The 11,958-nt window shown below is 39.9% G+C and overlaps 1 protein-coding gene across 1 annotated transcript in view; it reads left to right on the forward strand.

The window, feature by feature from the left end:
• The first annotated feature begins 2,199 nt into the window (after nt 1-2,199).
• The window catches only part of LOC149845674 (uncharacterized), a 13,965-nt gene continuing 4,206 nt past the window's right edge, over nt 2,200-11,958 (forward strand). Inside the window, exons 1-4 of the mRNA XM_089997701.1 lie at nt 2,200-2,574; nt 9,333-9,410; nt 9,489-9,573; nt 10,792-10,880. Coding sequence (XP_089853827.1) covers nt 2,281-2,574; nt 9,333-9,410; nt 9,489-9,573; nt 10,792-10,880 — 546 coding nt within the window. The 5' untranslated portion in view covers nt 2,200-2,280. The remainder of the gene's footprint in view (nt 2,575-9,332; nt 9,411-9,488; nt 9,574-10,791; nt 10,881-11,958) is intronic.

Genomic DNA, 11,958 nt, shown 5'->3' on the forward strand with positions numbered 1-11,958 from the left:
ATGTGTATTTCTTGGTGCAATGCCAGCGCTATCAGCTATTTCAGCAATTGAAGCATGCACTTCAGTTACTTTACGATGTGACCTTAACATAGAAGTCATAAATGAAGTTGATAATTCATAGTTATGATCACTGATTAAAGTATGAACTACATATTTCCCATTCGGAAGTCTTCTTAACACCATTCTCGCTGGACATACACATCTTGAATCTGACTTGCTCTTTGTTGGATTTCCACTTGACTTCTTCCAACCTTTCTTAAAACGAACATATGTCTTTCTCACCACGACACCAAGTTTTAAGGCATAATCATTGTAAAATTTATATGCAGCTTTCTCATTATTAAATTGCATTCCTTCTATAAAAATAGAGTCAAGTGTACTATTATGTACATTCTCAGTGCCTCATTATCGAATTGCATTTCTTCTGCTGGAATATTCAAGTCAAGAGTGAATCCAATACCTGCACCCTTCTGATCATGTGCATCATCAATGCACATGTTCACTTCTTCAGGTGCGTCATTAGTACAGATGTTCACTTCTCCATAACTTTTCAATGATTGAGATAGATCATCTTCATTGCAACCAGATGATAAGCTCACCACTATCATAAGCAAGATATCAATTTGCATTAGCCAGCACATACATTTACAACGATTTATTCAAAATGGATATAACAATGGATACCGATAAGGTTAAGCATGTCAAAGAAATGATTGAATGAATCACAATATAAAAACAACAACGATTTATTATTTGCTTATACTATGCATCGAGTTGTTATTTACCATACCAATAAAAGAAATGATTTGTCATATATGTGTATTGACGATAGCGATTCACGTGACAATGATTTAATTATATCTACGACATTGTGAAGCGATTTCAATATAAATCGCTAAATGAGCAACGATTTGAATGCAAAAATTGCCACTGCAAGCGCGCAATAATGTATTTTTGCACACACTCATTTTAATTTTTTTTCTACAAATATTTTACAAATCGATAATAGAAAACACATAATATCTTACAAATCGATATACATATCGCATAATATATTACAAATTGATACGACAATTCAGTATAATAGCTTACAAATTGACACTACAAAACACATAATATCTTACAAATCGATATACATATCGTATAATATATTACAAATCGATACAAAAATTCAGCATAATAGCTTACAAATCGATATTAACAAACAAAACAATATCTCACAAATCGATAGTATGTTCCTACAACCGCGATTTGCGTTATATTGCATATATTGAGTGAATGGACAATACTGGATGGGGTAGAGGCTCTTCCTCACATTTGTAAGCAAGCATTCTTGTCAACAGGTCCCAGCGTCTTACGAAAGTCATTAATTTTTCAACCGTCGAAAAGATAACATCCACTTGCAATAACAAAACACCTTACTGACACTCACGACGACATACGTTCTTCAACAATAGCATGATGACATGGAAAGGTACTCACTATGCCTTAATGTCACTTGTTGGAATGTTTGTGCGTCATTGCTTTTTTTCATACTACCTAACAAAAATGAAAAAGAAGAGAAGATTGTAAAAAGAAATGGTCGACAAATGCCCTATAACGCTCAACACGAGGTAAGAATGAATCCAAGAATGTTTTGTAACACAAGGCAAAAACGAGAAGGCGGCAATGTGTAGTAACACAAGCTAAAAACCAAGGCGGAACCTGGACTCGAGACAACAGCAAAGGGTGCTCCGATGACAGTAAATGACGGTAAATGGTATGTCATCAAAGGGAGCTCATGTTACAGCAAATGGTGCATCGCCAAAGGATGATCCGCTGACAGCATAGGAGTTTACTGCTTAGGGCAAAAATAAAACGTTTGAACTTTTTGAAGAGTTAAAATCATCCTCGTTTTTTTGGATGCAGGATATTTTTATCCTTTTCTCAAACTCTCATCTCATGACGAGAATTACAAGAAAAGGTACTTAAGTCTTTGCAACTACACGGGACTTTGATGCTAAGTGATGCAGACACATATGGGGATATGAGCCCCCAACGTGCTTATATATGTGGTGCTCCCCCGTGTTTATATAGGCGGCGCTCATTCGGACCCGAACACGCACCCACTGTAGCAAACCATGCGTCTTCGGGGGAGAACACGCTCACTATGAAAGTAGCCCTCCTTTCCACGAAGGCCCCTCCTCTTTGGTCCGCACCTCCCCTTGCTGGACCATTCACCTGGAGGCACAGAGGAAACCCCCATCCGCCTCTCTCAGCCCATAAACTGCAGGAACCACCATGGGTTTGGCAAGCTTAGAGGCCACCCAACTCCGTCTGCTCCAACGAATTGCCCAACTCGAGTCCTCTCTGCTGCCCAATGGCACACCGCCGCACCGCCCTTCTCCTCCAACAGCCTCCATTTCCATCACCAACACCATCGAGTCCCGTCTCACCAGCATTCTCGTCTCCAAAGGCGTCACCGACTTCCGATTCAAGTGGGTTCCTAAAGATTACTACGACAGGTCCTTCGAAGAGAGGCGTGACATTCTCCACGCGCCATCCATCCACCACCTCTGCAAATCTATCGTCCTCGTAAGCCTTCCTTATTCTTCTTCCTCTCTCTGCGCATTTCTCCATCATTTTTGGCGTTCTTGTGGGGAATTTTGATGTTGGGTGTTTTGGTATTTGATGCCATGTTGAAGTCGGTGCTTATTTCTGAAATGGTTTTGGTTTTTTCCTGCGTATTCAGCACAAAAAGTTGCCCTAACGGAGTGTTCGTTTAGTTGTGCAATGAACGCGTTGATCTTATCATGTTTGAGTTGGAATTCGGGGTGCTTAATTGATTCGTGTTTTGTGGACGAAGGGGATTCACTATTATATGTTTCTTTTCCTTTATGCTCTGTAATGGAGGAGCATTTATTGGTACAATAATTGGTGTTGAGAGTAACATCATGCTTGGTTTACATGTTGTGTAATTGGCCTTCTTCCCTCTGTCCATGCACTACATTAATTTCTTTATAATCATTGCTTGGGCATTCACCAACGACTGGTTAATTTGGAAATTTGCTTGAATTATTCACTTCATTAGATCTTGAATTTTTATGAACTTCCTTTCATTTTCATGAATATGAATATGGAATCGGGGAAGAAAAACATATGACTGTACCAGATGCAAGAAAAGACCTGTTCATGGTCAATATGGTTCCTCAGGTGTTCTTTGACTCATTGTTACTTTAGATGGAAAATATGTTATGGACTGTGAAGCCACATTGGGTTATTTACACATGAATGTATATATCTTGCTATTTTGGATGATGGAAAAGTAATGTTTATGTCGGTGATATATATAGGCACTGGAATGGCAGCTTCCTATTGAGTTTAATTTTTACCGCTCTCCCGCTTTGCTCGCTCACTCTATTGGTCGCTTTGCTCTCTCTTTTAGGCAAAGAAAGAATTAGACAAGAAAAGAATGAAAGAAGAAAACAATAATTACCTTGCTTGCTTTCTTTGCTCTGGTCCATACTCTGTCAATGCAATTGTGGGGTTTTCGTTTTTCATTTCATGAGGAGGGAAAAGGGAACAATGCGGATGGCACTGTAATCAAGTAAGGGCTCTTTGTTGGGCATTCCCCTTTCAGGAATTCCCAACAAAGGGTTGCATTGTAAAAAAATTTGTTACATTTTTTTTAGCTTACGCATGGGGGCCTTGCTTCAGCTTGATTGATCAGGCCTTTGGGCTAGCCGAAAATCTGAGTTTATTGGAATCTTGGTGTAAAATTCCTGATAAACTAGCTTTTTATGATTACATCAGTATCCAACGAAAGGAGGATTGTTTAAAGTCGGCTCAATGGACAACGAAGATGGAATAGCTGTTGGGTGGTTAGGACACCCTATCTTTAGAGATAAAGAGGGGCATTGACAGTGTTGTTAAAAACGCGCCTCAAGGCACAAAAAGCGCGCCTCGCCTCGAGGCGAGGCCCTTTTCGCCTTGAGGCGCACTTAAAAAGTGCAACACCGTTAAGGCATACGCCTCATGCGCCTTGAGGCGAGGCGCGCCTCAAAGTGAGGCGCGCATTAAAAATCGGATGGCCCGGACCCGAGTTCGACCTGGATCCGGGCCCGTATTCTCGAAAGATCGAAGCGCCTGTGTCTTTAAAAAAGACACAGGCGCTTCGGGGCGAGGGAAATCCCTCGCCCCTTCTCTCTCCACTCCGTCCCCTCTCGTCCCCCGCCACTGCTGTCGCCGGCCACCACTCGCAGCCGGCCACCACCCGTAGCCGATCATCGCCGTGCGACCACTCGCCGCCGCCGTGCGACCACAGCCACCGCCGTGCGACCATAGCCACCGCCGTGCGACCACTCGCCAGCGACTCACAGTCGTGCCAGCGACTCACAGCCACCACCGTGCTACCACTCGCCGCCGGCGACCTTTGCGTTTTCCGGTAACAATTTTCTGGGTTTATCACCTTGGGCAAGATGAAGCGGTTGCTCCGCTCCCTTGGCAACCCTCATCTCGAGTTTAAGGTGCCACTCGAGATCAGAGCACCACTATGTGTAGTGCTTCCAAAAGAAAGCTTTTTCCGATTACATCCAAAGGCTGATTTTTTCTCTCACCCACATAACGATTGTGTCTTATGTTCTTCTCTTCATCGATGGAAATACATTGGCTCATTGTTGTCGCTGAGATTTTTTCTTTCTCGAGAAATTGTTTGATATTTTTGAAGACCAATTTTCACCATATTGCATGCTAGGCTGCTTGAATCTTTATGTGCAATTGCTTGAAATTTCTATTTATGTTTGTTACAATAGTTGACATGAATTTGCTGAATTTCTCTCCCCTCCTTAAACTCACTCATTTGATTCGTTGTGCGTTTAGGCTGTCCACATTTCTGGTACCAAGGGAAAAGGATCAACAGCCCGATTTATCTCTAGTATATTGATAGGACCTTTCTCTTTTACTGTTCTCTTGTTTGTAATGTTCAGCGGACTTCACCTTCCACAGTTCTTGCTTTTATGTTTGTGTGTTATTTCCTTTTGGTTTTTCCAACTGTAGCTATAGAAAAAGGCTCAAGTGGATGTTTATTGTTCTTTGCCATTTATGTTACTTTTACATGTTAATCTCATATTTTTTTCGTATTTATTTGAGATTTTTTTATTTCGTGTTGGTTGGCGCTTCATCAATAAAGCATTTCTTATTTATTTATAATTTTAGATCATTTTTATAATTTTTTTTAAGTTAAATTTTTTTTTTGAGGCTTACGCTTTGCGCCTCGAGGCTTACGCCTCGCCTCAGATTTTGGTGGAGCGCCTCGCTACGCCTCAACGCTTTTCACAACACTGGGCATGGACTTTTTGTACGTCGTATGCCTACCTTCTTTGAAACATTTCCGGTAGTTTTGGTAGATGGAGACAAAATTGTCTTTTTCCTTGCCTAAAAGTAAGTCAAAAAGCTACCTAAAAGTTAGGGAGCAAAGCGACCGATTTTAAGTCTTTAAGTTTAGTGGCCTAATCCAATAGAGGAGTGGATGTCACCACTCCTCTATTGCTAACGACACTATACCTAAAAAAGGGAAGCACACAAAGCCAGTCACATATTCTCTTTTTTAGGTATAGACAACAAAGAAAGTAAGCAACAACAACAGTCAGTCCATTGTTGGTAAGATCAATCAAAGGAGTCTCTGGTGAGGGATTAAATCTTCTTTTTTGGTCCTGCCCCTCCATGGACCATTCCAAACCACAACATGAGATTCTCGAAAAACTTCATAAAAGGGTATACACTAAGTCTCTGCCAACCCCCTTGGTGAGTAGCATAGCCTGAGGTAGGGGCTCATATAAGAGTTTCTGCGGCTACCCTTTCTCTGGAAAGTTGTGTCAGAGTTGAACTCTTTCACAGACAAAGAAGAGAGCTGGTTTTGGGATGGTGGACCACTCATTCCTGTAGAAGCAATTGTAGCTGCTCCGACATGGATGACTCACTCACTCATTTTCTTGCTTTATGTATGATAAAAGAGGAAGAATCTCTCCTGCCTCCTCGCGGTGTACGGGTGTCAAGTATGGTCTACTATGCAATCCTACAGGTTGAAACCTGTAGTAGAAGGAACAAAACACCTGTTATTGGGTCGGAAAGGCCCCTGCAAGAAAACAAAAAGGGCAACACCCCCTCTAATTAGTTAGCCAGCATCCCTACCAGGTTGGTATTGGCCCACGTGCGTATCCACATACCTTTCCAATAGAAGATTCTCTGGAGGCAGAAGTACTATAGGTATGGACGAGGAGACAGCACCGGTGAGGGGTATGAGCATTCCTTGCATCGGAATCTGTCCCAGTACTAGTATCCATCCTCCGACCCCGCACCATCACTATCACCAACATAAGCAAAGCTCTAAAAAACGTGGCTTGCTTTTTTTAGGCTTGGGTTTGTAATCCTAGATAAGCACATAAATCAACATGCTTTCAATGGGAAATCATGGGAACAAGGATGTGCAGACTGCAACTAGGACTCACCCTTGTAACCATTAAGACATAAACGGGTGCAGCTTTACCCAGGTGGCACCATTGAGAAATGTTGAACGAAAAAGCCATGCCTGACTCTAGAAAATCATTGGGATCCTAACCCATGAGAAGTACAATCGACCGTATACGGTGGGTGTATCCCCTATGGCCATGCATTATTAATAGACAAGCGCGACCGACGTCGGGTCCATACTCTGTCAATGGAATTGTGGGATTTTTGTTTTTCATTTCATGAGGAGGAAAAAGGGAACAATGTGGATAGCATTGTAATCAAGTAAGGGATCTTTGTTGGGCATTCCCCTTTCAGGAATTTCCAACAAAGGGTTGCACTATAAAAAAATTTGTTAATTTTTTTTAGCTTACGCACACGGGCCTCGCTTCAACTTGATTGACCAGGCCTTTGGGCCTGGGCTTTTTTGTTGATTGAGTCACAAGGGTCCTCCCCCTGTGACCCCCACCTACTTGGCTGCCCCTCAACTCTTGCTTCCCTGGGGGTACAACAGGTCTATCGGCTTCGCAATTGCCCTTCAATCCAGTCTCTAAGGATACAGTATCTCGGGCTCCTAGGAGCAAGAAGCAACAAGCAACAAGCAACATGCGAAGGGATTAATTTATTAATTCCGAAGTCGATGCCTGCCTATCGCTGGCTCAGGGATCACACCTTTGTCAGCTTGCTTTGTTTTGTTTTCTAACCTAAAAAAAGATATATTGCTTGAGCAGATCTGTGGATCCACTACTACCTTGCTTGCTTGTTTCCCTATTCCTCACCCAATCTAAGGCTATGCGCCTTTCACTCAAGTCACTCACCAAGCAACTTGAGCTACAATCGCTTCACCTTAGATTATGAAAACCAGAAAACCTAACTCCATATAGAGGTGGTAAGATAGAGGAAGCAGTGCCCTCGTCCCTGCGTGGACTCGGATGTTGTTAGAGTTGTTGATTGAGTTGTTGTTTCTTAACCTAAAGGTTAATGAGCTACTATTGTTGTTGGTAGGGAGGAAGAAAGGACCAATTTGTTAAGATATATCTTTTCTTTCTCTCTTAGGTTAACAAAGAGTGCTTTCTTGTTGTGCTTACCCTTTTTAAAAGGGTAAGGAATAGTTAGCTACTTCTTTTGAAAAGGGTATTGATTTGTTAGCTTACCATTTTCAAAAGGTATTGTATTGGTGAAAGAGTATGGGTGACGTCCCATACTATCTCACTTAGGCACTGGAATGACAGCTTCCTTTTGAGTTTAATCTTTACTGCTTGCTTTGCTCCCTTAATTGTTACTTTCTTTATCGGTCGCTTTGCTCCCTCTTTTAGGCAAGGAAAGAATTAGATAAGAAAAGAATGAAAGAAGAAAACAACAATTACCTTGCTTGCTTGCTTTTGTTGCTCGGTCGCTTTGCTCCCTAACTCTCTTGCTTGCTTTTTTTGCTGTCTATACCTAAAAAAAGGGAATCTGTGACTGGCTTTGTGTGCCCTTTTTTAGGTATAGTGTTGTTAGCAATAGAGGAGTGGTGACGTCCACTCCTCTATTGGATTAGGCCATCAAACTTAAAGACTTAAAATCGGTCGCTTTGCTCCCTAACTTTTAGGTAGCTTTTTGACTTACTTTTAGGCAAGGAAAGACATAAAACTTAAATCCCTCGCTCGCTTTGCTCTCTCCATTGCTTGCTTTTTTTTGGCTCGGGTTTGTAATCTTAGATTATCACACCGAAATCAGCATGCTTTCAATGGAAAATCCTGGGAACGAGGATGTGCGGACTGCAGGTAGGACTCGCCCTTGTAACCATTAAGACATAAAAGAGAGAGAGAGAGAGAGAGAGAGAGAGAGAGAGAGAGAGAGAGAGAGAGAGAGAGTTGGTTGCTTGTGCATTCCACAAAAGTAGATGGGATGGCATGAGTCTGGGCATGCAGTCTATGATAGCTTGCACCAAGATCAATCAGCACGTCTTATTCCACACGAATCTTGTTTTCCACTGAGTGACCTCTAGAAACATCTGATAGGTGGCATACGCACAATCGCTCCAGTTAATTGACTGCATTTACTTCATTCTAAACTTTTTGTTGCTCATTATTCCCTTCACTGGTTGCACAATCATTTCTAGTGAAACCATGTTTCAAAGGCTTGTAGTGTGACACAGTTCATTTGCAGTTGATGCTGCATGTTCTATTGGCTTGGGAATACTGATCTGTTCAATCTGTAGTCACTGCTCAAACACACACATTACTCAAAGAGTCACAGGATCAGAGCCTATACATATAATCCATTACTTTTGATTTTAATTTCATTTAGCCATCAACTATAGAACATTCAACCATAGAAACTTGCTTCTTTGGCTAGTTAAGTTAATTGTAGAGTGAAGTACATAGGCGTCATCAAATTCCTATGGTTGCTAGGTGCTTCTGCTGCTCCTCGTGTGATTCTTTCAGTTTTTTGTTTGTAAAAAACATATCCCCTACTCTATATGTTAGTGGGATTAGCACTTTCTGATATCTTGTGAATAGGTGCAGAAGAGGACCATTAATTTAGTCAACTACTTCACCCTAGCTGCGATACAGTCGTCTTCTAGAAATTAAGCTCAATTAATTGAACATCCTGTTCTAAGGTGAAAAAAAAGCAGAAAAATGGTAAAAATTTCTCTTACTGTAAATTAAATTGCTTAAAACAATTGTCATGCCCTGTTTCCTTTAACTGGAAGTGTTTTTTCAGACCTCATAGTGTATTTATAGTGTTTTAATGGTGTGCAATATTGCTTATATTTTTAACTGTTTAACATTTTTTATTGAGATGTATGGTTGTAGGGGAACCTTTTTACTAAAGTATTTAATTATTTATCTTCTGTGATCCAGGTTAACACTCAAGCTCCGGTTAACATAACTGATTGTAGTGATCGCAACAATTCAAAATACTATATTGTAGTAATACAGGTAGTCTTTTCTCATCCTTTACAAGCATTGTCGGGGCTTAGCTCTGTTACTGAGCCTGTTCCAATTGCTATCTTGCAGTATACTGCTCGATTTAATGCTGAGAATGTGAAGAATTTCTTTTACTCACTTAACAACGGAAAGATACCCAAAAAGAAGTTCAACAGTGAGCTACTCTAGACTTTATGTTATTTAATATTGTCTCTATACACATGATATGGTGAGCCAACTGCTCTACCACCTAAAATTGGAGATGCTGATATTCGTAGCATCTAATTGGGGGATCTAAAATTTTCTTATTTGTTTTCTCTTATTACGTGAATCATCCAAGTAATATTTCCTATACTTGGCTTTAGTAATTCATAGTTTGCAGCTTGATACATGTTTCTACCATTTTGCTAATTATATTTTATGGCATTTGTCTTCTTTATAGACAATGTCTATACTTCTCAACTGAGAGAGAGAGAGAGAGAGAGAGAGAGAGAGAGAGAGAGAGAGAGAGAGAGAGAGAGAGAGAGAGAGAGAGAGAGAGAGTAATGTGTTCCTTCTGCCCACTTTCTCGTCTGCCCTGTTCTGGCCCCCTCAAAAATCATCGCTTTTGGTAATTTTTCTCACATCTAACACCATAGATGTGATCTGTAGGTTTTGTTTAGTGGGAACCGGCTTTTGGATCACCAGAATCTGACCTGTATACAGGTTTTTCCTATCCAAAATCAATGTCTATGAAGGTATCAGTTTTTCCCGGTTCATAAAAATATGTTTTTTCGTCGAAAAAACATGATCCAAGAGTCGATTCCCACTAAATCGAGCATGCTAAACACATCTAACTGTTCAGATATATCATAAAACACTTCAAAACTATGGGGCAGAACGAGAAATGGCACCTAATATGTTCAGTTCTCTCTCTCTCTCTCTCTATATATATATATATATTTGTTGTGTGTGTGAGCATCTAATACATTTGGAAGAGCTCTCCATTTTGAATGAATGGTCCAAACTATTTGTAATTGGTTCCAAAATTATTTTTTGCTTGATATGATATCATTCATAATCATATTTCAATTATAAGAACCATTTCTTCATCAGTGAGGCGTGGTGGTTTTAGAATGGCAGTGATTGGTTTCTTTCTTTTTCCCTTGTTTTTACTGCTTAGTTGCACTTTTATATGCCTTCTTCTTCAGTCTATTGTTTGGGCTGATGTTTAGTGAATATTCTTTCTTTTTGGCATATATAGTATAGGCTATTCAAAGTAGCAGTGGCATGAACTAGAAGCCCTTGCTTTTTGGCAAAATAATTTTCCCATCTTGATCTTCATTTATAAGAATATCATGCCTACTATATTAGTGAGTAGTGTCTGAAAATAGAAATCTTCTGTTTAATTCAGTGAGGCTTGCTCCCGAGGAAGAGTCATCAAAGTTGACAGGATATGAGCACAACGCAGTGACTCCTATTGGAATGAAAACAGACATTCCGGTAAGATGGCAGCCAGTGATGTAGTTTTTGTTGCTATTCTTCTATTACAAACCTTTTTTTTTTCCACGGAGCATGTTCATTACAAACCTAATGTATGTATTTGCCCGTCCCTTTTCTCAGTATGACAAACAGACTGCACTCGTACACCTGAAGAAACTACATGTCCAGATTTGATCACAGAAACATAATTTCTGCATCACATTGTAAAATATGCTAGTAAAGGTTTATTGTATAACATAATGAAAAACCAAAACATTCCAAGGATCTCATATGGTTCTCTTTTGACTGTAGATTTCTAGTTAAGGGATCTATGCTTTTATCTTTCAAATTTTTTAGTCCACTTCTGTTGTCACTGTTGTGGCATTTTATATAACTGTATGTATACCACTTTGAAATGAGTCCAAGTTGATCATATTGCTTTTTCGGCCTTTATAGCATAGTTGGCAAACCCGTGACTCGGACTTGGATTGCCCGACCCTTGACTCGCGGGTCGACTTGGTAACTCGGATGGGTTAGGACCTAAATTTTTTTAGTGTTTTTTATTAATACTTTAAATATTGAATATAACACTATGTTTTCTACATTGTGAATGAAAATAATCAAACTTCAAGCAGAAAATTCACTAAATCAAAGCATCAAAGAACAAAAACTACAAAATATCTGCATAAAAAATAAATAAACTTCATAGCTGCACATTCATAAGAACAATAATGAAGATTGTGAAATGAATATTAATAATTAAGATACATAGGTAGAAATAAAACAAGTAAAAAATGAACAAGTAAACTAGTAATCACTACATTTCTAAGTTCTAATAATTTCTAACAGCATTATGCATTAAAAATTGAAAATCATAAAATGCGATTACTGCATAACATAACTGAATAAGTCAATAAACCCTTAAATTGCAACCTGCATAGTGCATACTTAATAATTACAAAGAAAAGAAAGGCAAAAACCCCTAAATGTGGGGTTTATTTGTTGTCCACACTCCACACAATCCCACACTGCACACACACACACACACACACACACACACACACACACACACACACACACACACACACACAGAGAGAGA

Source organism: Nuphar pumila, chromosome 2 (genome assembly GCF_984573655.1).
Source record: "Nuphar pumila chromosome 2, dmNupPumi1.hap1.1, whole genome shotgun sequence".
Lineage (NCBI taxonomy): Eukaryota > Viridiplantae > Streptophyta > Magnoliopsida > Nymphaeales > Nymphaeaceae > Nuphar > Nuphar pumila.